The sequence below is a fragment of the Poecilia mexicana genome, unplaced genomic scaffold, assembly GCF_051168715.1.
Source record: "Poecilia mexicana isolate PSO_F unplaced genomic scaffold, ASM5116871v1 scaffold_20, whole genome shotgun sequence".
In the NCBI taxonomy this organism is placed as follows: domain Eukaryota; kingdom Metazoa; phylum Chordata; class Actinopteri; order Cyprinodontiformes; family Poeciliidae; genus Poecilia; species Poecilia mexicana.
In genome coordinates, this window is record NW_028263389.1 from 1,961,517 (window position 1) to 1,989,360 (window position 27,844).

The 27,844-nt window shown below is 41.1% G+C and overlaps 1 protein-coding gene across 2 annotated transcripts; it reads left to right on the forward strand.

The window, feature by feature from the left end:
• On the forward strand, positions 1-27,844 carry gfod1 (glucose-fructose oxidoreductase domain containing 1). Of its 2 annotated transcripts, XM_014982623.2 has the most exons (4): positions 1-251; positions 361-829; positions 24,159-24,352; positions 24,554-27,844. In XM_014982623.2, the coding sequence occupies exons 2-4, from the start codon at positions 577-579 to the stop codon at positions 25,292-25,294; spliced, it is 1,188 nt and encodes a 395-aa protein (XP_014838109.2). In that variant the 5' UTR covers positions 1-251; positions 361-576; the 3' UTR covers positions 25,295-27,844. The 2 variants fall into 2 exon arrangements, with proteins under 2 accessions (XP_014838109.2, XP_087857413.1); XM_088001287.1 differs by having other exon boundaries at positions 1-829.

Sequence of the window (27,844 nt, forward strand, 5' to 3'; positions counted from 1 at the left end):
TTGAGCTGCTGCAGTGTGAGCACTCAGCCGCAACATCAGCCCAGTGCTGCCGCTGCGGTGAGATCCTCCTCCGGGGAGCTAGCAGCGCTGACGGCGCACTCTGGATCCACCTGCCGCTGGATGAAGCTGCTTCCTTGGGCTCCTCGATCTGAAGGCCCGCTGGTAGATGAATGGATAGCTAACCCGGTGGAGGGTGGTGACCTGCCCCTCGCTGCCTCTCTGCGGTCTGATCGCGGGCAGACGTGGACGGGGTGAGGAACGGAATGGTGAATTAAAATTATTTTTGACAGATCTAGTTTTCCACTCGTCTATGGGCTGATTTTACTTTTTTTTTTGTTTGTTTGTTATTGGTGGTGGAAGCTGAACTACATGTCTGATCGGAGCGGGAGGAGAATGCAGCGCGGCGGGTGTGTGACTGCAGGTGGATGGCCAACCTGACCGTCTCAGCCGCCGTCCCTCCCTCCAGATCGGCTGGCAGCAGCCGCCGCCTCGGCGCTGGCTTCACACGGATCAGTGAAAAGGACGAAAATAACCCAGACTTGAATCGGAGTAAAATAAACAGTTAAAGTCGGAGCCATGCTTCCAGGGGTCGGGGTGTTCGGCACCAGCCTGACCGCCCGGGTGATCATCCCGCTGCTGAAGAACGAAGGCTTCGCCGTGAAGGCGCTGTGGGGCCGGACGCAGGAGGAGGCGGAGGAGCTGGCCAAGGAGATGAACGTGCCCTTCTACACCAACCGGATCGACGACGTGCTACTGCACCAGGACGTGGATCTGGTGTGCATCAACCTGCCGCCGCCTCTGACGCGGCAGATCGCTGTCAAAACGCTGGGTGAGTCCCGCTGTTGGATGCTGCGGCCCTGCTGCAGCTCCCAGCATCTTTGTTTGTCTCTGCTTCAGTCAAACATCAGATGTGACTTTGTGTTAATGAAAGTCATACCTGGACTCCTTCCAGCAGAAGCACACACACACACACACACACGCACACGGCCCTCAGAGGGAGGCTGATCTAGTTAAAATGTGGAGCAGTGCAGCTTATTCTGGAGATCACATTCACCGTGATGAATGAACGGTGGCGGCGTCCCTGGAGCCGCTCTGCACACACAGGCTTTATTCACCGCTGCAGCCTGGCAGCAGAGCTCAGCTGGAAGCTCCGATAGGTCAGCTCTGTGACTGGAAACATTGAAGTTCTCTGCTGCTGCACACCTACAGCAAGAAGCGAGAACAGGAAGTGACATCGCAGCATCAGTGCTCACTAACAGAGGCCACAAGTCTTCCTGTCTCTCACTTAGCTGCTGATTAGTTTTGACTTTAGCAGATGTCAGGTCTGTCTCTGTTTTAATGACCATATGGTCATTTGAAAGAGATTAGTCTAGCGGTGCACCGATTGCAGTTTTCTGGCCGAAAAAAGACGGACTTGCCGATTCTGATTTTGGCCGATACCAATTTTTTCTTTCTTGTCTAAAATTTGCTAAATATACAAAGTGGCTAATTTGGCAACAGTCAGTTGATTGTTAACTGCACATGTGCAGATGTAACGACTGTCGGTTTAGCCACCCAACCATCTAGGCCTTGATAGGAAAGGTTTCATGACAGGATTTGGAGTGTGTGTATGTGTGTATGGCAGCAGAAAGACCAGTGTCACCCTGGTCATCTTTGTGTCAGATTGTGTCACAGATGAGCCGTATCCGATGGATATGCATCCCGGCTCAGCCCGGCCTGCATGCCATTCTTCTGCTCTTTCCTCTCGGCTCGTTTCCTCATGGCTTCATTGTGTGAGCGCCGCCTGTTCCTTCCCACCCTCCCCTCTTCCTCATCAACCAGCCCAGGCCTGGTCCAGTTCTGCTTGCTCTCTGCTGGGCCGACCAGTACGAACCACAGTTTGGTCCTTTGGGCCAAGAAATGCTTTTTGAAGCGAAACCTGTAATAACCGGGTTAGAGTAAAGGCTGGCAGTGATGGCCTCGTGCTCCGGCTCTGACAAGGAATCCATCTGGATCGCTGTCAGCTGACCGCTGGAAAATCAGCAGCAGCCTCTCGGATCAGCACGCTTGTCGTTTTCTGACTTCCTGCCCCCAGCAGGGTGTGAGATGAGAGGCTGGCTTTCATAAACATCATCAGGCTTCCTAATCAGAGAAATGTGACCTTGGATCAGAAGCTTGATTAGCCTATTAGCTTGTGTTCATGCCCAGCAGAGCTACCAGGATGTTTACTCTGGTCTGTGCTGGTTTCAACCACAGATCCTTCAGATTTTGTCACTTTACGACTAGATCTGCCGCAATAAGCAATAAATCGATTAATCGGATGATAAATTAAAACAAAATCAGTCATTTTTATAATGATTTATCGTTTCTCTCTAACAACTAGATGATAAAAGTCTTCAGTCTGGTGCTTTGGTCTTAACTAGCGCTTGTTTTGAAGGACAGTTTTGTTTACAGAGACTTCATAATTCATTTTATTTGTTTTTCTTATCTATTTATTTTGGATATTTAAAATATCTTCCAGTTCCAGTGTTAAATGTTCCTTGGAATTTAAATCTTATTGATATTTGAGAATGTGCTCTTGCATTATTATGCCATGATTACCATTCTATTAGTTGAAAATGGTATCAAAACAATAACAGTATTGATTATCGCAATAACTTCTGGGCAGGGGTGAAAGTAGGGGGGAACGGTCGGGTACTGTGTACCCCTAAAAGATTTAGCGGGGGTACGCAGTACCTGCAAGAGAGGGGAGCGGCTGTCAGCTGTAAAATGTCAGTGGGTTCACTGTGCAGCCGTGAGTTCACCCACTAATCAGCTGTGACTGATTAGTTTTTCAAGAACAATCCAAAACACGACTTAATCAGATAATAAATAGCTCCCCCTCCCCATTTCATATTGTTTCTGAACTGTTCCTTGTTAGAATAGGGCTGCGATACGTCGATCGCGGAAGGTTTTGAGTCGATCTCTGCATTAGATGACAAACTGAGCGCCACCAGGAGGCTGAGACCAGCACGTCCTCCTCTGCTCCTTATCAAAACGTTCATAACTTTATTAAAGAACAACAACAAAAAGTCAACAAAACGTTTTCAAATTAATGACCCAACAAAAATAATAATCTCAGTAATTATTGTTTCAATAAGGTGTTGCGCAATTCTGTGCATTTCGGTTCCATTACCAAAATAACTAGCAGAGCAAGAGTTTAAAATTAACTAATCAACCACCACTGTGTTGAGGGAGCGCTTATTAATAATCGTAAAATAAATATCAAGCCTGAAAACCTGATATCGTAACGGACTGAATGTTTTAAACGTAATCTGTGGTCGACTTGAGGAGCGAGCGGTTGCCACGGCAACGGGAGTGCTTAAACGACAAAGAGAGAGAGTAAAAAGGTGCGAGTGGTTTTGAGTTGGTCATCTGTTCGGGTTGTTTTACCTTTACTGTGGCTCATCACAGCCGCTGTAGTTTCTGAACGTTCAATAAACGACAAACTTGGACTAATTATCTCGTTCGTCTGTTACTATACGTCATTCACAAGAAACATCAAACATGGTAAATATGTTTAATTAAGTATTTAACAAACAAATGGCTTCTACCACAATAATTATGTGAAATTAAATTGTCTAATTCAAAAATAATAGTTTTATTGCTCCCTGGCATCTCGCTTAGAGCTCAGAGAGGCTTTTCCTCTATCAACATTTTTTTTTTTGCTTCTCATTTAGTGGAAATATTGATGTTGATGATACTTTCTCCAAAATAATAACCTTTTTCAATCTTTAAAGCACCGCTGTTGAAAATGAGGCTCTAACATTCACAAATGACATTGAAATAAAATCCAGTCCAACATCTGGTTTGAGGTGATTCCTCTGGAACCTGTTGGAGGAAAAATATCCCAACTTCAGAAGATTTGCTTTAACCTAACAGAGCTCTGTGGTTCCTCCTGTCAGTATGAGAGTCAGGGTGAGGAGGCGCCATGTTAGGAAGATGAAGCTGCAGGATCTTCAAAACAAACAGGTCATGATGCTGGGCTACTGATTATCCCTCTGTCTGGACACAGGATCAATAGAACCAGTTTAAAAGCTAAAATGAATGATTATATGCCAGACATGGATAACTGGGATGCACTCCATGCCATGATGTTCAGAATTTAGGTCTCATGGCATCTCAACATGTCAACATTGCAGCCAGTGGGCTGAGGGCTTTATTTTGTAACAATTCAAGAGCTAACCAGCTTTTATCACTTCACAAAAAAATTAATCAGCACAGAAATTCCAAAGCACACAAAGAAGCAACTGCTTCTGGCACAATGTGTTGTCCAGCAACATTAGTTATTGTAACAGACCCTTTTAATGTTAGTCCATCACATAAAATCCTGAAGGTGTTTTTGTGTAAAATAACAAAAATCTGAAAGTTGGATGAATATTTTTGATATAGCTGATCAGTTCGAGTTGCAACAAACTAGTCGGTGCAGCCGGGTTTGTTGTGTAATTAAGAAAATGAGAACAGCACTGATGAGTTAGTGGAACATTGCAGCAGTTGTTCTGGTTCTACCTGAGCTCAGAACCAGTCGGTCTTGTTGGGCAGCATCTCTCCGTGCTGCAGCCAGTTTTCCTTTTCTTTCACCTCCTCGTGTTTCCTTTTCTCACTACAGCAGCATTCCTGAGGCGCCGCTGTCACTCAGGCTTTTATCTCATCAGCAGCAGTAGTAGAGGACGTCACGCTGTCTGCTATACACACACACACGCACGCACGCATGCACACACACACACACACACACACACACACACACTCTGACACTGATTTGCCATCTGGGACAGGCCCGTGACGGCCTGGGGGATCCCTCAGACCCAGTTTGTTGTAAGGAAGGTGTGATTTCTCAAGGTTTACAACAAGGTTTCCCCCAGAAAACTTGCTAAGCCTGGTGGTCATTCATCCAGCGGCCTGCCATGTTTTTGAGTTAAAAAATGTTTAAAGTTGATAGGACATTTTAAAATATCACTTGATAATTACTGGTATGTGTTATTAAAAGATTGGAAGATACCTGAACACCAGCTATAAACGCTTAAAAAAATGAAAACATTTAAAAAAAATAATAAGCAATGCTTAGCCTGGTGGCCCACCAGGCTTATAATACACTGGGGGAAACCCTGCTTACAGTGGCATTTAGTTGTTCTGCCGACAGCTTGGTTCATGTGATTTAACTAGGACTTTTTTTTTAAATAGCTACAATAGCTATAGTGTCTCTGCTTTAGTACATTTATTGAATTTGTGTATCTGAAGTCAATCGCTGATTGGTAAAAATATCAAACTTTGCTATTTTTGTGTTGTCCCACTTCATTTAAATCATGTTTTGTTCAGTTTATCTGAGATTGTCACAGTGTAACCTAATACACACAGCAAAGCATCCTGGTAGTTGGGTAGAAACTTTAAACAAAAATGTGTTGCATAGTCTAGCTATATTTTATTAAACCAGAATAGCAAAACATAATTGTTGCTTCAAAGCATTAAATATTACTGATAAAATAATTTTGTTTTAAAAAAGAATAACACGGAGAGAACGCACACAAGTACAAGGAGAACATTAAAACTATCAGTGCTACTATTTCTATTTTATATTTTACCCAGTTTCCCATCATCTGGGTTCTTTTTCCTCTTAGAACTCTAATGAAACATAACGGATAATGAACTCTGACCAGTGAACATCTTCTCCTTAAAGTATGATAACCTTAAAGTACAAAGCAGGAATGAAGCTTCCGCAGAATGATTAGGAATTGATTCTTGGTCACCACAAAATATACTGTGATTGTTTTTGCGCTTGAAAAAAATGTGGTACACAGCAACCAAATCTGCAATAGTAGGAAATAGGGTTGTCACTGTAAAAATGTCCAGCTCAATACCACTGCTCAGAAAGATTGTTGTACTGGTTTATTTTGTAGCCAACCGAGCCATCAGAAAATCAACCTTTTCCTGCGTTCAATCGTAGCAGAGAAAAACAAAGTGTTGTTGGTTTGAAATTCTGCATCTTGATCTCAGATCAATAGAACCCTGTTATCATGTCTGTGAAACACGCTAGCTTCTGTCAGCTCTATATACAGAAGCTTTACTGATCTTTTTAAGTTTCTCACAAACATGGTGGCGTTAGCCCGTAGCATTAGCCCAGCTAGCCTGTGTCATCTGTTGGCATTTCCTTATTTCCCGCCCTACTGCCTCATAGGGAAAGTATTTCCAAACAATGCTTTTGTTTGCCTTGTCAGATAAAGAGGGTCACTTTTTTTTTTTTTCTGGTTGTACTCGCCATTCTAGTAGAGTAAAAAACTTAATTAGGAGGGTAAGGAGCTGAATCTTTCTGGTATTGCTAGAGAAAGTACAGCTGTCTGGGCAAATGTCGATTTTGACTCAAATGAGTATCTCTGAATTATTAATTTTTTTAGTTGTGGTTAAGTCAAAGAACTGATCATCTTACAATCATAGTAGAAAAGGCAAATAAAAAAAGACCTTCTCACCACAATATCAGCAACTTTTGTTGCTAAGTGCAACAAAAGTGCAACTGAGCAACTTCTGTTGTTCAGTTTTATCTCAAAGAAGCTGCAAAGGAGAAAGGCTCCAAAGATACGGCTGGTACTATAACCCTGCAACATGTCATCAATACCTCACCAAATGGTGTCAGATTATCTCAAACTGAAAATTAATATTTCTCCTTTTAAGGAGAAGTAGTTCAGGGTTTGTGTAGTTAAAGTAAACTTATACTTCACACCACATGGAGCTGTTGAATTATCATGCAGATGTTCTGTTTTGATAACTCCTCGGTTCGCGACCTACTTCCTCTTAGAGGCATCAAACGGCCGTAAAAAAGCTCCTCAAGTGTCCTCACTTCAATGTGGACACCATGCAACTTTAATGCTCCGGTAAGTGGAGGAAAGTTCTGGGCGTCTGAGCGTAGAAAATCCTCTTCAGGAGAAACATAGATTATTTAGCTCTTTAGGAAGGCTGGGCTGTGAGATGTGGCCGAAAGCTCAGGGGAATAAAGACAGCCGAAGGAACTGACTGACTGGATTTACTCTGTGACAAACGGCTTTATTCGGTGGACATTGCACACCGGGCTGTTTTGGTGACTTTAATGCAGCAGCCTTTGGGAATGTGAGAGCTGCGCTGAAATGCAACCCACTGCAGAGTTTCAGGTGCTCTCCCTGCCTCTTTGTGCGTTTGTGGGAGGCAGGATGTGGTGAGAGAGAAACCCTGCAGCTCAACTCTGTGTGACCGCTGGACTCCTCCAGCAGCAGGAAGCGTCACTTTAAGGCTGCTCTGGTGTGAAACTGCTGGTGCCTCCAAACTGCACTAGACTGCGTCGTAACGTGAGATGGACATGTCAGAGGGAGACGGCGGCGGCGTTCTGCGTCAGTAGGGAGTACGCTGTAGCATCAGGCCGAGTCTGTGTGCAGACATGCGTCGGAAAGCTATCTCTGTCTTCATCAAAGTGCATCAGATGTGATTCTGAGCTCCCCCATGTGAGAGGCAGAGCGTATCAGGTGTCTGGTCAGTGTGTGTCTGCATCAACTCAGAATAGCCTGGTAGCAGGACGGGCAGTCTGGGAGAAACACTCCTGTCTGCGCTGAACGACAACACATCACCGCCTGCAGCTTTACTCTTACGTCTAACTCAGCATCCTAACTCCTCGAATCAATGAGGGTTCCTTGATTGTCAAATAAATATCAATATCTGACAAAGAGAATGTAAATAAGTCCAAAAAAAAAAAAGATTTAATCAAAGGGATAAGAGTTTTCCAAGCCAGCCTGACCCAATCGAAGAAGGTTATTGTCTCCTTGTTTGCTTTAGTGGGATTCATTCTCCTGCCTTCCTTTGGTCTGATCTACAGTCATGAAGTTGCCTTAAAAGAACCTCTGTGGCAACATGAAATGAGCTTAACTACACATTACGTACCGATTTAAAGGAAATCAAGGACAGATTAGAAACGGGCTGGACTTATGGCATCAACGACTCATCCAGGAGATCAGAACAGAATCCAGAACATCTGGAGCACTGCAGGCCTCACTGCCTTCAGCCAAAGGTCACATTGAATCCAGAGTTTCTAAACAGTTCAACTGTAATTGAATCATTTCTAATTAGTGTGATCTGAACTCGGAACTGGTTCTTCGGAACATTGACATTGCACAACAGTACAGCCTAGATATTGACCTTTAAATGTTTACTGACCTAACTTTGTGACCTCTGACCAGTTGAATGAAAAACAAATGAACTCTGAACTGTAACTATAGATGATGTCATGGTTGCCTAACTCATGTTCCCTTTTCGTCAGCCAGAGTGGAGAGCAGAACAGACATAAAAGTAGAACTGTTGATTTGATGGAGCAGATTGTAAGGTTAATTAATAAAGGGTGTGCGTCTCTCAGCTTGAACTTGATTAGCTGTGTGATGAAGAATTCCTTCCTGCACTGATTCAACACCTGCTGACACCATTAAACAAGCCGGTTTAAGGCGTCAGCTGCAGATCATGATAACGCTATATGCACACCACAGTTTTTACCTTGAACATTTTGATTCCTCCTTTACGCACTACCTTGTGTTGCTCACGCATAAATCAAACTAAAACGCATTGACATTTGTGCCTGTAACATTACAAGACGTGGAAAAGTTCACTTTGGTAAATCGGTGTTTACGGCTCTTTTATTAGAGCGTCATGATGGTGTGAGATCTTATCACCGCAGAGTAAACAGCACATGACCCGGGTGTTATTTCTGTTAATGCTGACATGCGCTGAGTCACGGCGTTGGTTCGTCAGCGCTCTGATGAGCTTTCAGACACCTGCCTGCTCTGACTGGCCACCCAGCGGCATGCAGCTATTTATAACCAGTCTGCAAAGGCCAAGCTGGCATCATCATAAATACATGTTCCACCTCTGATGCTCTTATGCAAGCTTGCTTCAGAGCAGGGATGGGCTGTTTGGCAACCAGGCCCATTTGTTTAAAGGGACAGTGATGCCAAAATCATGCAGATTATGCAAAAATTCACATAAACTGGATTGGAGGAAGACACTAAGACAATCTTTTATTATTTGTTTCCTGTAGATCTGTTCTGTAAAATCTGCTCCACCAAACAGCTCCAGCCAGTTGGGCCAAAAGTCAAAGGTCATTATGGGGTGTTCTGAAGTGCCTAGTATTGGCACATTAATAATCAGCCTTTTGTTTGCCTCGACAGCTGTAGGGTGGGGTGTCTGTAAATTGGGTTTCCTTTTCAGAGATGCCATCAGTGTTGATGAATTTGGTACTGAAAGGTGTGAAGGTTGTTTGAACATGTTTCCTTTGAAACAATTCAGAGCAGTTCTGGCCTGTCGTATGAGGAAACTGCTGCTGCAGAAAAAGATTCCTAGAGCATGTCATCTCCAGCTCTTTGCTTCACAGTTGGTATGAGCTCTTTTTCCTGGAAAGCTGTATGCTGAAGCCAAACATATCCACTGCTCTGGAATCCAGATTAATTTTAGGCTCGTCTCCTCCACTGAACATTGTTCTAGACATCCTGGTGGTTGTCTAGGCTCTGTCCGGCAAACTTCAGTCTGGCCTTTGTTATTATTTTTCTTAGCAGTAGTTACCTCCTTGCACACATCCCATGAAAGCTAATATTGGACAATCTGTTCAAGATTAGAAAGACATCCACCTCTATAGCAGCAGTAGTGAGTGTCTCCTGTAGGTTCTGTATTGACAGAACCTTTTAGGATATTTGGAGTCTTCCTGTTGCAACTTGCAGCTTGCTATCAGGGTGAACTTTCTAGAATGATCGATGCATGTTTGCTGTTTTTCTGAATGTCCTCTACTTGCAGACTGTTTCAAGCTGATATAAGATTCATTTTAGATCTTATGGTGCTACTGTCTTCTTTCAGAAGGTGTTAGGTTCTTTGGATCTCAACATGGTGTCCACTCACTCTTCAGTGGTCAGGAGCACATTCAGCATGTCAGTGTAAAGAACCCTGCTAAACTCTGTTAAGGAAACTACTCAGGTATATTGCTTTTGTTCAACACATCAGGTGTAAATTAAATCGATGTGAGGAAACCCAACTCCTGATGAAAGCCTTTGTCAGACTTTGTCAGCATTTCTGGCCTCAGATGTGACTGAATAGAATCTGGTTTTATTAGAAGAAAGGCTCCTTTCTTCTGATTTTGACTTCTGGTCAGTTTGTTGGCTAAATAGATTCAGGACTTTTGGGTTTCAGTGGATTCCGACCGATTTAGGCCCAGTCAGATCAACGCCCTCCCTAATGGCAAGCCAGCCAGGAGAATGGGTCTGATAGAGTGCTGTGCTGCCATTCCCATGCCTTCTCCTTTCAGTGTTTTTAGCACAAGGTTCCCATTGCTTCTCATCTGTGTTCCCCCAAACACCCATTAAGATGCTAATGACGGCCTGGGAGCGTGCGGGCCAGTGCAAGTCTGGGAGAGACAGGAGGGGACTGGTATATGGTGCAGAGCGGAGAGAAGGCTTGTCATCCTGTGAAATCGCCTTTGTGTTTGGGTTGAATGGCTGGATCAGGGGGAGTTTCTCTTAGTACACCACCACACCGCGCTTGACAAGTGAGTATCCCTGAAGAACCCATCTCTTCAGACAGCCAGGGGGATCTCTGTGGCGGTTCATTCCAAACGAACTTGGATTGGAAGCTTTGGATGGTAAATCCCAGGGCCACGCAGAGGGCAAGCTTTTCAAACGGGATTTAATCAGATGCAGGCTTCTAGTATGAAATAATTCTGCATCATTAGGCAGACGTCTGAAGAAGGATTTCGTATCTCTCTGAGCAAACTCAATTGAAGGAAAGCAAGTATTTGCTTTCAGGGATTTTCGAGGGTCAGTGCTTTTATTTGGGCAGAAAAACGACAGAACAGAAAAGGAGGAAGAGAAAATTGTCATCAAAGATCCTTAGCTCAGGGATTTCCCAGTGACGTCCCCTGATGTCCTAATAAGTGATCAAAACTCACAGTGAGTGCATGTGTGTGTGTGTGTGTGTGTGTGTGCGTGTGTGTGCGTGCGTGTGTGTGTGTGCGTGCGTGGGTGCACGCATGCTTGTGTGTGTAGGGATCATTTTCAGTTTGTCATACATTGCACATGACAGAAAACAAAGACTCTGCCCTAATGGTTGTGTAAGTGTATACCATGTGGTCATTGTTGTGAAATATGGCTGTAAAGGAAATCATTCGTCATCAGACAAGCGCTTGTGATATTAAAAAAGGCACATTCCTTCCATTTCAAGGCGTTTCTTGTAGTGTTTCCTGGTTGCAGTCAGCATGTGACTTCATCCAGCTTGTAAGGCAGTTTTTAGGGACGCATAAATGTGAATGTATGGACTGATAAATAATATTAACATTGCTGTAGCCAATAAAGGATATTTATTGATACTATATCCCCTATCCTTTTAACGCCATGAAAATATGTCCACACCATTGACGTTGTTTCTTTTCTTCACCTAAACACTCTACAGTCCTGTATTGCATCACTATCAGTATCAGATGACCATAACCAGACGTTTCCCATCCCAAAACACACACAAATAGCAACAAGACGGAAATATCCATCAATTATTAATGTTTTCCTAATTTTACTGATTGAACAGTAATCAGTAAAATCAGAGATAGGACTTTGATTTTCATCATCCAACGGTGCCGTTAATGCCAAAATATCTCACCTCACTCTAGCTAGTAGGTATAAAAGCAGGTGCCGCATGTTGGCTTACAGCATGTTAGCTTGTTGTACCTATTTCCAGAACTCTTATTTTGAAGTGTCAAAAGAATTAGTCTTTGAGATACCAGTCGATTAAAAAAGATTACTTGTTTATACTAGCTGATAACACTTATTTCTAAAAGTAGACCACTAAATAAAGAAACGTGACACGTGATGTGATATTTGTACTGTGAGAATATAACTGGTTGACTGTTAGCCGCTATCAAAGCTAAAGCAGAACTGTCCTTTTGCGCTAAAGGACTTTTTCAGTTGTTCTTATTATTATCATTTCTGCTTGAGAAATTATAATAATTATGGTAAGGTGGAGGGCTCGGTGGGAAATAAAAATGTCCTTAGCCTCCAAATATTATTATTTAATAAATTATCATTATTATTTAATAGTATTAAATAATAATAATGTAGAATTGCGCCAGTGATGGTGGGAGCATGTTGGAGTAGCTCTGTACTTTTGAATTTGAAATATGGTCTTTTTTTTTTACATTTCTTGGACAGATGAGTAGAATTTTTGAGTTTATGTGGTTCAACTTACATATAGCCTTTTTATGAAAAGAAAAATCATATTAATTTAAACATAACAGAGCATTTGGCTGAACCAACATGAAAGTGGTACAGTTAATACCAGGTGGTTGCATCAGCTTAAACACAGCTCCCTGTCTGTCTGTGGAGTTAGGAAATCACTTGTGTAATTATCTTGCACAAACACACCACGTCCTGTCCACCTCCGCCTGCCACACCTCTCGTCTCTCTTTGAATGGTTTTCACTGACTGCTGCTGCCAGACATCCCCAGCTCTTTCCTATTAGACCAGACCTGCTCCAATCGGTTTTTCAAGAATCGGCCTGATTGTCCTTGCTAATTGGCCTGCAGGGGATGGAGGACAAGTGGCAGCTGCAGACATCAGAGAGGACAGACGTATTGAAGCTGTCATCCAGAGCCTCTTTTTATTTTTTCTCCTTTCTGCCACCGGTTCTGTCACTTTTTCACCTACACATTTATTTCCTTTGATAAAGCAGGAAGAAACAGCAGAACGCTAATTACTGACGAGCTGCAGATGAAATCATCGTATTTCTAAAGCAGGAAGCGAGGCCTTGGTGTACCACAGTGAAGTGCTTCTCACTTCCTGTTATGTTGATGGTGGCTGTGACCTCTGTGTGCGATACTGAAGGTTCTTCTGATCATTTCCTGCTTTCAACACTCTCAGTGTGTAGTGGCTGTTCACTCTGAGGGAAAGATGTCAGAAGGAGATGCTTTTGTTTAGTGGGCAGCCATCTCTTTCCATCTACAGAGCTTTGCAAAAAATACTTATACTGAACTTTTTCAGTTGATGACCTCAATTTCCACCCTATAGTAGAATCCCGGTATGCTAACCAGAGGGTAGCAAACCACAGCCACCCACGAATGGCTGAAATTCTCCAAGACTTGAGACTTCCTCTAAAAATCAATAACTGCTTACTTTAACAGTTCAAACACCAAATATATCTGAGTATGCGTTAATATGCAATGGAAACCATCTTAGCTTTACCATCCAAGCTAACATCTATCATTTCCACTCTTGGGGGTACAACCAATCAGCAACAAGGAAACTATATGCCGTTCCTGGATTGGCTGCCTTGCAAACGCCAGCTAGTAGCATTGTGTGTAGGTATAGCCAGTTCCAAATATGTATTTTATTCATATATTTTTTAAATTTTCTCCAAAAAAATCTGCTTTCCACAGAAGAAACTGTGAATAGTTAAATATGTGAATACTGGACCATGAGTCTGATGTAGGTTAGATTTTATGTGATGGACCAACACAACGTAAAGCATCATCTTGACGAGGAAGGAGAGGATAAATGGTTTCGAATTTGTTTTAACAAATCGTAAATCTGAAGAGCAGATATGTGGAAGAAGGTGTAAAGCTGGACAAACAGGCCAAAGTTTAAGGTCTAAGTATGCATTTTCAATGGTAAAAATACTTTCAGCTGCTATCTTAGCAAGAAGTGGTTCTGCAAAGCATTGACCCTTATATTTGTCTTGTAGAAACCACACCACTGGATAAAGCTGGGTTTTATGGGTGTAATTTCAACAATTCGTCTTCTTAAAGAGACAATAATTCAGATTCACTAACTTTTAATCCTACATCTACATCTACTGAGTCCATTCAGTAGACTTCTATCTGGTTCCACCATTTACCATGACGTAGAACTGAACATTTTAAATACAGTTTTCATTAAGAATCAGTCATGAATTCCTAATGGTGAGCCAGAAATAAACCGAAGTGAGTCAGTTTTACACAAATCAGCCGATCTGTCCCGTCCAGATGAACTCGGAAAGATGCAAATAAGTGTTTGCATGCAGAGTATTTATACTCAGCCATTTAAAGACGCACTGGAAACATCAACAGTGCGTTTTTTAGAAAGGTTAACACTGATGTGTATGAATGGCTGTTGCATAAAGTTTTACAATCAGTTGGGTTATTTCCACTATTCTTGGCCATGTTCTGCAGACAGTGATGCTCAGTCAGCACTAGCAGGTAACAGCGGTTTCTTTGGCTGTGTGTGTTCTCCTCACAGCTGTCAGCAGGAGTACTTTGCATTTTGTATCTTGCTGATCTCCTAAGTATACAGCCGTTATCACACTGACCTATAAAAGCAGACTGGACCGACCTGAGGGGTCAGGGATTTGCCGTCTCAGCCTGTCATACTCCATCTGAAGGAGACATGCAGTCAAAAGTTAACTGAGGCCACTTTAGTTGGTTTATGTAACACCACTGTTGATGTCTCATGTTGGTGGCTCAGACCGCCGGCCCTTCAGACAGAGCTGCCTCACGCCTCAGCGGTCACATTGTTAGAAGATGCTGCTTCCAGCAAACGGTGTGTGTAGAGATGGGAGACATTGTTTCCCCCTAGCTATGATACCAGTGACCCCTGGGAACACACTTCACATTTTTATGAGCCATGTTTGTCATGTTGATGAGCGTGAAGTCTTCTCTCTTGCTGCAGGCACTGTTTTCTGCTCAATATGGTCTAATAATCAACAGTTTAAACATTTTTTGATATGTCTGGCATTTCTTTACAGTGTTTACAAAACAGTATCATCTTGGACATATTGTGACCTAAGTTTTTATGGGTTGCACTCAGTAATGCTAACCATATTAACCACTTATTATGAGAGGTAATTAGGGAGGCAACGATCCAACGATTTGGGTCAATAACGATATAAATACGACATAAATGTTGCTGTTAATATTATGGCTGATAATCATACATTATTTACTGATATCATACATTGTACTTTCAACACAGTTTAACAGTGGTCATACTGTCTGCATTGCCACTCTACTTCTGCTACGCTCCCCAGAATCCTGCACTGCAAATGCCGATCAAATGCCACATGACCATCCATCCATACAAAATACATAAACAAATGTTCACAAGATTAAATTAGACATCGCTTTGCAATATTGGCCCGGTTTTACTTATCGGACCCATACTATATGTTAAAAAATGACTAACATCGGCTGACACAGATGAAGCTGACATATTGTGCATCCCTAGTGCTAATTCATAATGTTTTAAAGTTACAGTTTCAACACTGCAATTATTTTGTTTTCAATTAGTAGTATTAGTTAAATCCTGTTTAACTGTAGGGCTATGTAACACCAACTACTCTCCATCACTCACACATAGTGATGTCCAGTTATCAGTCATTACACAATATTTGATGACTGATCTTAACAGAAAGGCTTTTAAAATCTCATCGTTATAAGAAACCTCAATTTCTAAATCACACAGAAAGTACTGTTGTTGTTATTGTTATTGGTGGTTTTTAATGTGAAATCAAAATCAGATGTTTAGAAATTTGGTCATCAAAAAGTGACCACAGATTGGTAATTTCTACTTCTTTGAGTAGAAATTACCAAAATACTTGCTTCTATTTCTAAGCAAAAAAAAAAAACTTAGTAATTTTTAGAAATATTATAAAAATAATTTATTTCAGACTCTGTTCCTGTATTATGATACTTCACTGGCAGTTCTCACAGAGTTTACTTGAATAAAGAAAATCCAAAATTGCCTGTCACATTTAAAAGCAGTGTGTTAATTCTCTGACCTCATGGTCTGACTGTTTTTAGTTTTCTCTCTGTCATGTTGATTCTTAAGGTGTTTTTTTTAAACCAGCTGACTTTTCTGTCTGAACTGCCAACACATACTCTGTAGGTAATAAGCTTACATGTTGGCTCCTTAATGTGATGCGAGTCATGGGTTCCATAAAAGAGCTGTGTGTGGGGAACTTTAGAAGTGTGTGTAGTTGTGTGCAAAAAAAAAGTGACCTACTTTAAAGTGATAAGTGTTAGCTCACTGCGGCTCATTAGCATCCTGAGCCTCCTCTCCTCCCTCCTGGCATCTCATCTCTCAGTAGCTTCACCAGACACAAAGATTCCCTTGATGACTCCGACGGAATCTGCCAGAAAAAGATAGGCCACATCATGTGCTTTTATTTTTAAAGTCCTTACTCCCTGTTCAGACCAATTAACAAAGCTAACGGTGACTACGGATGTACTACAGAATTACCTAAGCATTTATCGCAGCTAGCATTACAAAATCTGCCGCCTCTATATCGGTATGCCGGAGAATGTGGATTACCTTAACTCCAAGCGGCTTTCGACATTTTACAAATTAAGCCTGTTTCATAACAAATGGGGTTTGAAATGGCAAAAGGGGGGAAACAGAGCAACTTTCCTCAAAGTCATTCCACTTTCCTGTTAATCACCAAAAATCTAGCTCTCTTGCACAGCCTGGATGAACCGTAGACTTATCTTGAAAATAGTGTCCTTTTAAAATGCGTCAGATATTTCTGTGCTGCCTTTGACATTAAAAAATATCTCCCTCATATTGGAAATGGTTAACACTGAATCTTCTAGACTTGGTAACAGCACAAACCTGGTAGCACCGTGTATTCTTATTGATTAAGTTTTTACCTTTTTGCTAAGCAGCCTGTCACTAATTTAGGCCAATTAAGCTGAAAAAACAATTTTGAATCGTATCTCAACCCATTCATAATTATTTAATGGGTCAAGAAAAATATTTTAAATCATAGCATTGTTTATAACCAACTTACAGCTTAGGGGCAGTCACACCAGCCCTGTTATGTCCGCTTTAATCAAACTCTGGTCCGGTTGCCGTTCGGTTTTCATGTCGTTTTGTTCAGTGGTTCTTGATGCAGCGCCCCCACAGGTGAAGAGATAAACTGCTCAAAGGATTCCATTGAGTGCATTGTGAAAGCGAACAGGACCAAATGAAAATGTAGCAAATGTTACAATTTTGGTCACCAATTGAACTGATTCTAGCGGACTATCAGTTGTAAAAACATGTAATCTTTTTTTTCTTTCTTGTGCAATATGCTTTTAACTTTTTAAAAAATAACTATTTGTTACACACAGCTAATGACCTTTGTCCTTCTAGTCTCATTTAGTCTGCACAAAACTGTCACTTAGAAGCATTTCCTGTGAAACAAAGAACCAGTTTCAGTACCTGCTTATGTCAGTTTCAGTACCTGCTTATATCTACGGAATTGATCAGAAGAACAGTCTGAAAAATAGCCAACCCTCAGCATAAATTTTCTTTTCTTTATCCTCCTTTCAAGCTGCATGGATTGACCTTGTAGTCATGCCTTTGTAATTAACTAGCTGGGCGGCCCACAAAGACGTTAACACCGCAGCAATTTATTAACGTGTCAGCAACACAAAACCGATCTTTAAATCACATGAATGTGGCATTTACACGCGCTAAAACCTGAAGTGCCTCTGGACGGCTTTCCTGGTTTCCCTGCACCCGGCGAAAGCAGCAATGGGCCGCTCTGATGATAAAATGCAAATGTCACAGGGAGGGTGTGAGATGGTTCTTTGTGAGGCTCCAGACAGATCCATCAGCAGTAGCACTGGCCCAGCTGTTTGTGAGCTACCAGGGCTGCTGCTTGTGTATGTGTCAGAATGATTAGAGAGGAGAAGGGAAACAGCTCGGTCCAGCAGTTAATCAGACCCAAGAGGATCATGAGCAGCGGGGGATTGCAGATGTAAGGCTTCAAAGACACACACATCCATCTACTTTTATTATTTATTTATTTGCATGAAAGCTCCATGCACTTTACAAAGAGGTAATCTGTGGATACCATCAGTATCTATGTGGTGTGATTGGGCTTGGACAGGACCCTTGTTTGGCTATAGTGCATGCCAAACAAGCCACTCTGGTACTGAGGTTAACTGTGGTACTTTGTGGAACGCTAACCTCCTTACATTAGCTGAGGGTTAGAGCATGCTGAGTGAGGCTAATGCTCCCCATTATTCATGATTCTGATATACGCTAATGGACCTGGAGCTACATTACCCACAGTGTACACACTGCAATGCTGCCCTGTCACCATGTCAGTATGTTAGCTGTCCTTCATGTGGTAGCTTATTGTTTCAGATCCAAAAAATCTCTTTTGAATGGTGGAGTATGTGTTTTGTGGTACAGAAACATAAAGATATTTTATAGAACAACGCAATTTATTTCTGAAGTCAATCCATAGCAACAACTGTTTAACTAATGCTAGCATACATGTCAGGAGCGCTACACTTTAGCTATGACTAAGTTTGAATGACAAGTTAGAATAATTTCTAGGACGACATTATAAACCAGAGTGAATTACAGTAATTTTCAGTTTCTTAAGAAAAATGTATGTTTGTAATTGCAATTAAAACACAGCTTAATAACTACCAACTAGTAGTTGCGATTGACCACAAAGCTAGTGCCCACTAGCATCGCATCTTTAGCTAAAACTGCTGTTTTGTGATGGTTTCTTTCTTATCTTAAAATTAAAAACTTCCAGACCCCAATTAATTATTTTGTTATTTTTTATCCAGTAGCCCATTTATCTAATATTAAGAAATATAGTAATTAGTATCTAACTTTTTAAATAATAAAGAGTATGCAACAAGTTTTCCTTATTTAGCTACAAAGAGCGTTCATCAACTCTGCCAGCTTAATCCCTACTTGCATGCCGATTTCACATGTCAGCATAGTGATACTAGCTATTATAAAGTTATATTGACGTTTATTCTTATGTAGCATCTGTATTTTAAGAATGTTTGCCTTTTCTTCCCAAAAATCCCGTTTTGTAATTGCTTTATGGTAAATTAGATTTGGGATAATTGACACTGGCTTGTCTCTACCTTTACCGTATGTTTTGTTGAAACTATAACAGACATGTTGTTTTTTACAAGACATACTGTATGTTGTGGCTTAGCAATGTTATTTTTTTATTGCTATTTTTAACCAAACTTGTGTGTTCTTTATTTGTGTTTTTATTCTTATACATTTTGTTGCTCATGTTCTGAGACTATTAGTTATTAGGTAAAGTAACTGATTAAATTTAAGTCTGAGTTACACCCTTATTGAGCTTTAGCTAACACAGATCTAATTCCTGAGCTTTGGTGAGGAAACAGGTTTCATGATTTTTCAGATCTTTTAGTCCTGCTGCGTTGCTGTCTGGTCTACAAGCTCAATCAGCTCACATCTGATCCATGCAAACCTGCTGCAGAAATACAGATGATTTCCAAATATACACTGACCAGCACTCCTTGTTTTCAGAGAGCAGAGACACAATATATACGCCAAAGTTATAAACCTCTGCTGAATGTGATATGTAACCTTTATGTCCTCAAGTGATTCTACTTATTAAAGTCACTCCATTTAAATCAGCTTTACTCTCTGACAACCCTTTATCACATGGTCGATACACTCAAAGCAAATTCGCCCAGCAGGCCAACCTTTCATAACCCATTGGAAAAAAAAACACGTATTAAACACATTGTGTGAAAAAGTAACAACTTGTAGTCCAGAAATTACAGTATTTGCAGCTATTTCTGTGAAACATGGAAAATCCACGATTAATTCGCATATCTGAAATGTTCAAAAATAAATATAACATGGGAAGCTGAAATATCTGGCATTAGGACCTTAGAAGTACACACATTCTAATGAATAAAACAACAAAACAAAAACCCTGGTAAACCAGCACTGAATCATTTCATACTGTACACAGATTCTTTTCAAACACATTTTGTGATTCATGGAACTTTTAATCAAGTTGTGAAAACAAAAGATTTGTCTTTTTCTCTTTTTTTCAATATAGTGGCTCATTTCCTGAGCTGGTATGGCCATTAGCAGTCTTCAACCGTTAGTACAATATTTTTAAGTCTGTTGCAGGCATTAAATTGTCATTCATGTAAATTAAATTTGGACTCTCTTTGTGACTATAATAATAATAATAATAATAATAAGGATATTTTGTAATAAGATCCCCAACTTTAATTGAAAATAGTGTCATAAGGAAATTAAACTGAGGTATTCAGAATCAATCTGCGGCTGCTAGTTTCAAACTAAGGAAGGAATTCAACAGTTCAGCTTAGTAAATTCTTGCTAATCAACCAGACATAGGAAACCTTCCTCGAGGCTTGTATTACTGTAATTTTTTTTATCTTTTTGGTGTCTCTTCTTTCCCCTTCCTGACTTCCCCACTGCTGGAGCACATACACGACGCAGCATGCCAGATGGTTAGTCCTGCTGACCTGTTCTCCTAGCTTTTCTATTTCTAGCATAACCAGGCAAAGAGGCCTATTGTTTACACTGTTGGCATTAAGCTTAATCCACCAGCTTCCCCTGCGTAGTGAATTCCAGCTGTTCCCACCGGACCACATTACAGATACACTGGATGTATGCAGATGTTACCTTGATTTGTTGTCCTGAAACAATCAGAAAGCATTTAACTTTTAAAACAGATCTAAAACATTTTACTTTTAAGGAGTTCCTTCACTGCAGCCAAAGCGTTATCGCCCTTCTTCATCTCTAGACCATGGCCTATTTGTGTGTGTTGCTGTGAACACTAGTACTCAGCGCTATAAACCCTGAGTCATGCAGAGAGGCCCAGATGACGAGCTTGGCAGTGAGCCGGGAGGAGCAGTGGAGTGTGGAGGCTTGGTGTTCAGTTGTAATGATGCATCCACTTGCCCCTGGCCAGAGTTCCTGCCCGTGTTGGGTCATTTCTTTCTGCTGTTGTCCAACCTAAAGCATCCAAGGACTTGAGAAACGAATCGGTCCATTTACAAACGGCAGTTAAGACGGTTTTTAATCAAAGATACTTTAACTTATACCATTGCTGTTGAGGATGTCTTGTAGTTCTGCTTACTAATGGACCACATCTAACTCCGACAGCGGTGCAGTCACCACCTTAAATTTATTCTTGGAACAAATCTCCTTTTGGTCATAGAGGACTTAATTTACCTTCAAGTATTCTCAGTCTTTTGTTCTTTCTATGACTACCTGGACTTTAAAGTCTAAGCTTGGCAAACTTGATCTGTTAAGGACAATCAAATCAAAAGCTTACAGCAGGAGATAACTCTGAGGAATGCACACTGGGAGTTTGGTTTTAAATATCAGTTGACTTGTGTCAATTGGCACCATCGACACTGAAGGTGAACAGATTCTAGAAGGGTCACTGGATGATGGGCGTTGCAGCAGAGGGTCCCAAACACAAACTACTGGTGACCATAGTTTAACTGGAGCAATACTGACATATTTTATCAGGCGTCCTATATGTTGCTGATCTCTGCTGCCCTCCTGTCACTAATGCCACCCAGAACGTAACTGTGCAAAGGAGAAACCCTTTGTTTGGCTTGTTTAGAGATGTTGTCAACTTCCCTGGCCTTAAAACCATTGATATACATGAGTAGTAAAAATCTTGGTAACACTTTATTTGAAGGGGTGTGCATAAGACTGACATGACATGTCATAAATATGACATAACACCTGTTATGAACATAAAGAACATAAGGAAGTCTTCATGAATGGTTATGGCTGTTGTCATGAAGTGTTATTCAGTAAATAATGACACTAAATAATTCGGTAAATAATGACACTTTTAATGCAAAGTTGCACTAAATGCTGCACCAAATGTCCATTAAAAGTGTCAACTTTGCATTATTTGGTAAATGATGACACTTTTAATGCAAATTTGCATTAAAACTTGCATTTAAGGTCCATTAAAAGTGTCAACATAGATGTGGGACATTTATATTCTCGCACACCTTTCATACAAAACCCAGGCCACCAAGGAAGGCCCGTCCCACTTCAGTATACGTCACGCTCCTTCCAGCCAGGGTTTCCCTCACCTCCCTCCATCCTCCATTTTGCTTTTATGAAACAGTCACGGACACAGTGCCACACCTGTCTGCAGACAGCCTCCTCTGCAGACAAAGTTGTTACAATTTACGTCCAGGAGTTTTTAGCCATTTGACAATCTTTGTAGTTATTTAGTAAAGAATCATACAAACGTTTTGCTCCTCGCATATGGATACAAAAGACGGATACTGGAAGCAGACTAGTTGAATCGAGACATGAACATTGCTGTCCGAGCGCATTTCTGCAGAAAGCACGGCAATAAACATCATGAAACACTACACAGAGCTCTGTCGAAATAGTTTGACACACTTTTCCTTCTCTACTGTCGAAAAGAGGAGGAGGAATCCTCCTTGCCAATGATATGATGCAATTTTTGTCACTCAACTACGTCAGAGAGAGCTGATTTCGACACTTTGAATGAAGAATGGGAGAACCTTAAGTCCTCCTCTATAAGAAGGAATGTCACTGTGTGAGTGAAGCTTCATCATCACTGTGTCACCCAGCTAACATGCCAAAGTCTTAACCTTTCAAACCTTTGCTCATGAAACATCTGACCCTTTTTCTGCCTTCATGAAGTTCTAACTGAGAGTCCCACGAGGCATTTTAGTATTTAGTCAGTCAGGGTGCATTGAATACCTCAAGTCATTTATTTTTGAAGCTACTTAAGCCGCTGCTTTGCAAAATCTTGGAGTTGCATATGAATTCCGATAAAACACCCGATGTTTTGGGAATCTACCAAGAAAGCAAATTCATCTTTTGTGTCTAAATTAGCAACAACAACAAAAAAAATGAGGCAGGGGCTCCTCTGTTGTTTCTTGGCTTCGTGTGTCAGCTCTGGTTGGAAACTGGGTGGGGGCGCTTCTCAGAACTGGGTCAAACAGATTTATGTCTTGACCTAGCCAGTTGTAGCTAATAGCAGATTAGGGGGGCGTCCACATCCACAAAACTGTTTGCTCACCCATGACCCCTTAGGCAGGACCAAAGGAAAAGCAGCACTTCCCACTATGAGTTCACACTGTCCATCTAATCACATAGCATTTTCATTGCAAATAGAATGAAGATGATGAATTGAGCAATCAGAATTTTTAGCCATGATGTGGGAGCATTAAAATGAAGGAAGGACGTTTGTGCGTGAGTCTGACACGCCTTTGTTTTGAGCATAGAAAAAGAAAACTGTCACCAGGCTACTTGTAGTAGACTGATATGCTATTAATCCAGTATAGCATATTAGTTTTGGATAATAGAATAGAATAGAAATATCCTTTATTGTCCAATTCAGATGTAACAGCAGTAAAATGGCAGTAGGTTCACTCAAAGATAAAAGCATAAAAATATATAACATTAAGAATAACTTACTGTACAGTAAGGACATAATTAGAACATAAAATGCAAAAATCCAACATGTTCCTGGTTAGCATGAAAATGTATTAAAGGAATCCCCACACATCCCTGGAGCCTCAAGCACTTGGGAGCCATCCAGGAGTCATGTTAGGATCTGTCAGTTGAAACTGGACTGCTGTTACTGTTTTCTAATATCATGTCCTCCATTTTAGCTCTAATAGAAAATCTCCTTGAATCTGCCTGTCCTCACATCACTGACGTGTTTCCTGTCTCTGCTGTATTTGGGTTTTGCTTGGAGCTGTAGGCCATTTGATCCACTGGATGAGATTTTAATTAGGTTCCATGCTATGTCTAAAGCTTCTTTCTGCTCTTTTTTTTTTTTCTATTGGCCTTCTACTGAGCCTTCAGTTATACCAGTTGATCTTATCTAAGCTCTATGATCTCTGCTGTCTTATACCCTTGAGTTCTAATCAGGTCTTTTTTTGAGCCCTCTGGTGTATAAATTCTCCCAAATTGCATGCAAGGATTCAAATTTAGAGTGACATCTTCCCAGTTGTCGACTGCCTGTTAATATTCCCAGGATATATAGAATGCATTCACTATTTGGTCTGTTTTTCTAAAAGGTTGCTAGCATATATACTTTCCTCGACTCTGAGGGGAGAGCTTGTTCCATTCAAAAATCTCAGACTCAGCTGTTGTAGGAGTTGCCTCATTATGCAGGGAGGCATTGTTTCCTTGTGGGAATGCATGTTTTCATTCACAGGAGGATGTCTGTAGATGTTGCTAAATCTACTCACTTCTCTTTTTTTCCACACCTTAAGTTCTACTCTACTGTAAGAAAGAACAAGGAAAAGCTGATTTTGCAACTGGAGAATACAAAAGTCATTGTTCTGTCTTTTCTTTTTAAAGGTATTGGCAAGAACGTCATATGTGATAGGACTGCCACTCCTCTGGATGCCTTCCGAATGATGTCAGCTGCTCAGTACTACCCAAAGCTGCTGAGCATTATGGGAAATGTGCTGCGTTTCTTGCCGGCCTTCGTTCGAGTGAAGGAACTTCTGGAGGAAGGGTACATCGGAGAACTGCTGGTCTGTGAGGCCCAGGTATGATAAAAAAACATTTGCTTGCTTTGCTGTTTCTGTTGTTGTCGTATTGCTCATATTTCCTGTAAGAGAAATAGTTAGAGAAAACATAAAGGATTCTGATTTCACTTATTTTATGACTCATTCTGGGGTTTCTTTGCAGTAGGAAATTGAAGCAATAGCAAAAACCTTGACATATCTTTCTGTTTTTTTGTCACTAAGGTCCACAGTGGCAGTCTCTTGGGGAAGAAATACAACTGGAGCTGTGACGACCTGATGGGAGGCGGTGGACTGCATTCGGTGGGCAGCTACATCATTGACCTCCTCACATTTCTAACAGGTCAGCGTGCAGTCAAGGTGCACGGCTTCCTAAAGACTTTCGTCAAACAGACGGACCACATCCGGGGCATCCGTCAGATAACCAGTGACGACTTCTGCACGTTCCAGATGGTGTTAGAAGGAGGCGCTTGCTGCACTGTCACCCTCAACTTCAACGTCCCTGGAGAGTTTCGTCAGGAAGTGATTGTTGTGGGAACCGTCGGGAGGTTAATGGTCACGGGCACGGACCTGTATGGACAGAAGAACAGTGGCGGCGGGGCAAGCGGTGGCGGTCCTGAACTCCTGCTCAAAGACACCACTCCTCTTGAGAAGGCCTCCCTGCCAGAAAAGGCCTTTAGTGACATTCCATCCCCGTACCTCACCGGGACAATCCGCATGATCCAGGCTGTGCGGCAGGCCTTCCAAGACCAGGATGACCGCCGGACCTGGGATGGAAGGCCCTTGACGATGGCTGCCACTTTTGAGGATTGCCTATATGCTCTTTGTGTGGTGGATACAATCAAGAAGTCCAACCAGTGCGGAGAATGGCAGAACATTGTGGTCATGAAGGAGGAGCCGGAGGTCAGCCCCGCCTATTTGATCAGTGAGGCCATGCGACGCAGTAGGATGTCACTCTACTGTTAACATCTGGCTGATGTACAGCTGTAGAGGACTGTGGCCTTGGTCAAGTTCAAAGTTCTTTCATAGAACTGCTGGATTTAATTTATCTCATCTTTAGTTTTATTTAAATGTGCGCTGTTACTGTTACAGAGAGTTTATGCCAATGTGATGCAGATATCTGTGGTTTTGCTGCCTCAGCAACAGGGGGGAAAGCTAGTTTCTCAACAATCAAATCTGTATTTATAAGAAGCTTCATCTGTTTTTTCTTTCACATTTGATAAGGGACTCGAGTCCTGCTAGATGTACTTGTAAACCAGACTAATTCACAAAAGAATGACATTGGAAGCGTATCGGGAAATGAAACTACTTGCTGGTTAGCTGGTTAGTCAGTAATGACAGCCTGTCAGAAACCTGCTTCTGATCATTCCGTTCAATAAGCTCACACTTCTGAGTCCTGATGCTTATTACCATCCTGCTGGCTGCTTTATCAAACAAGTATTGTGCATCCTTTCCCTGCATTCTTTCAATGATTTCATGACTAGGAGTGGAAACACAATACCTTACACTGTGGGTCCGAACAAAGACAGCCAAGGAAGAATGAAATTGTTGCTGTACTCTGAAGTCCTTGCTAGTTTTACCAAGTCAACTTTTGAAAAGTCAGTGCGCTCGACAGTCTCTATCTGTTTACTGTGTATTCTGCCGTTTGTGTGTGAAACAACAGAAAAAAAATAATACATTGGTTGGTGGGTAACTCAGAGGCTTTAACATTCTGGTTAATGTATGCAATATAAAACGGCTGCAGCCTTAAATAAAGGGTTAGACCACACCTTACACATTTTATGCCTTTATGCAGTTGGCTGTGCATTAGCCTTTTAGTTCTGTACGGGTGATCAGTAGTGATACTTGGATGTTTCCTTAATTTACTGCTTTTACTTTCTGTTCATGGGTGTAGTACGTTGCTAATGCTAAGCTGACCTTAACTGTTGCTGCAAGCAAATATAATCCTGTTCAACATGCCTAAAAGTACAGTAAAAATTAACCATCAACCATTGACTACATAAAAAAATACATGAGGCTCTAGTTGGTACGGTTTGGTATAATCTGTGCTTTAAATGTCATTAGGTCCCATGTAACCATAATGGCTAACAGTGTTAATTTTTGTAACATTTTCAGACTGTCCCACTCTGAACTCTATTGCTAATGATTATTAGAAGGGGATAACGTTCCTGAGATGTCAAAGATGCTTAATCTGTGTTTTACCTTGAACAAAGTTAGTCATTTTTTTATTACCTTACTGCTCTTGCTCTTTTGCTGTATTTCATTTGTACTTGGAAGTCAGAACTTCTGAGTTCCAAGTTCAAGAAATCAACTAGGGTGCTCCCTAAGTCAGAACTTTGACTGAAAATGTTGTAGATTTCTAAGTCAACCCTAAGCTTAAAATCCAAAATGGCTGCCAGTTGTATACAGCACAGCGATAGCTGTGGAAATAAACTGCTAATTTGCACTGCTGATACTTTGTATCTTAATAAATCAGTCATGGACTCAGTTCTGCTCAATCTTAAAGAAAGAAAGTGTTGCTATTGTCTTTAAATTCATAAAATACAGAGAAATATATTTTTTGCTAATATTGCTAACAGCAGTTAACAGTACTCACCAAAATCTCAAAAAATTTTCAGAACTGCAACAAACACATTTAAAATTAAAGTGAGTACTCCCAAGTCATAGTTTTCACTCTAAGCAAATTGAACATATTAACATTGCTTCAAGCAGATGGCAGCCATTTTGATGAACAAACCACTGGCAAAGCATAATAGTAAAAGCATAGCTGGTTAATAGTGGAGTATGTTATAGCTAAAATAATCACTAGTGTTAAAAATATGGTTAAAATCAAAGTGGAACTTAAAATTATAACACAAACACATTAGTTTCTAAATGAACGTCAATGATTGATGTTTATGGTTTGGCTAACAAACACATTAGCTTTAAATCTGGTTGTAATTAGTACAGTGCTAGCCAAAGAAATTAGCACAAGGACAAGGATTGAAACCACAGGAGGCCTGTGCATGTCCTCTGGAAAATGTTTTTTAAAAACTCTGTGGGGGTCAGGTTATATTTATAATTGTTAGCTACTCCTTGGCCATGTTCCTGAAAAAGCTAGCAAAATAGGCTGAAGTTCAACTTAGTTTGAAAAAGCCAAAAAGATGTTTTTGTTTTGTTTGTTTGTTTATGCATTGTTATTCTCATGTTCCATCTGCAGTTTCAAGTTCAAAAAATGTGCTGGAATACTATCTGTGTAGCAACTACTGAAAATGTACATATGAAAAATATTGCAAAACAAGTGTATGTCTGAACAGTTAAACAAGTACTGTATGTGTTTTATGTGTAAAAACCAAGGAACTGGAATGTGTTTTGATGCGTTTTAAGGTATTTATTGTGTGGTTTTGATGTTTTACATTTTCGTGGACTGACCTGCAGTTTATTTGTGAGATTAACAGACTGAGGCCTTTGGAGCATTCAGCTTCTTTGTCCCCTCCCCTTACAGAACCAAAATAAAACGGTTAAACTCACTGAAAA

Excerpts from the sequence above, each read along its gene's own strand:
- gfod1 (XM_088001287.1), top strand. The coding sequence starts at position 577 with ATGCTTCCAGGGGTCGGGGTGTTCGGCACCAGCCTGACCGCCCGGGTG. Across the intron at positions 830-24,158 it reads GATCGCTGTCAAAACGCTGG|GTATTGGCAAGAACGTCATA; the intron begins GTGAGTCCCGCT and ends TTCTTTTTAAAG. Across the intron at positions 24,353-24,553 it reads TGCTGGTCTGTGAGGCCCAG|GTCCACAGTGGCAGTCTCTT; the intron begins GTATGATAAAAA and ends TTTGTCACTAAG.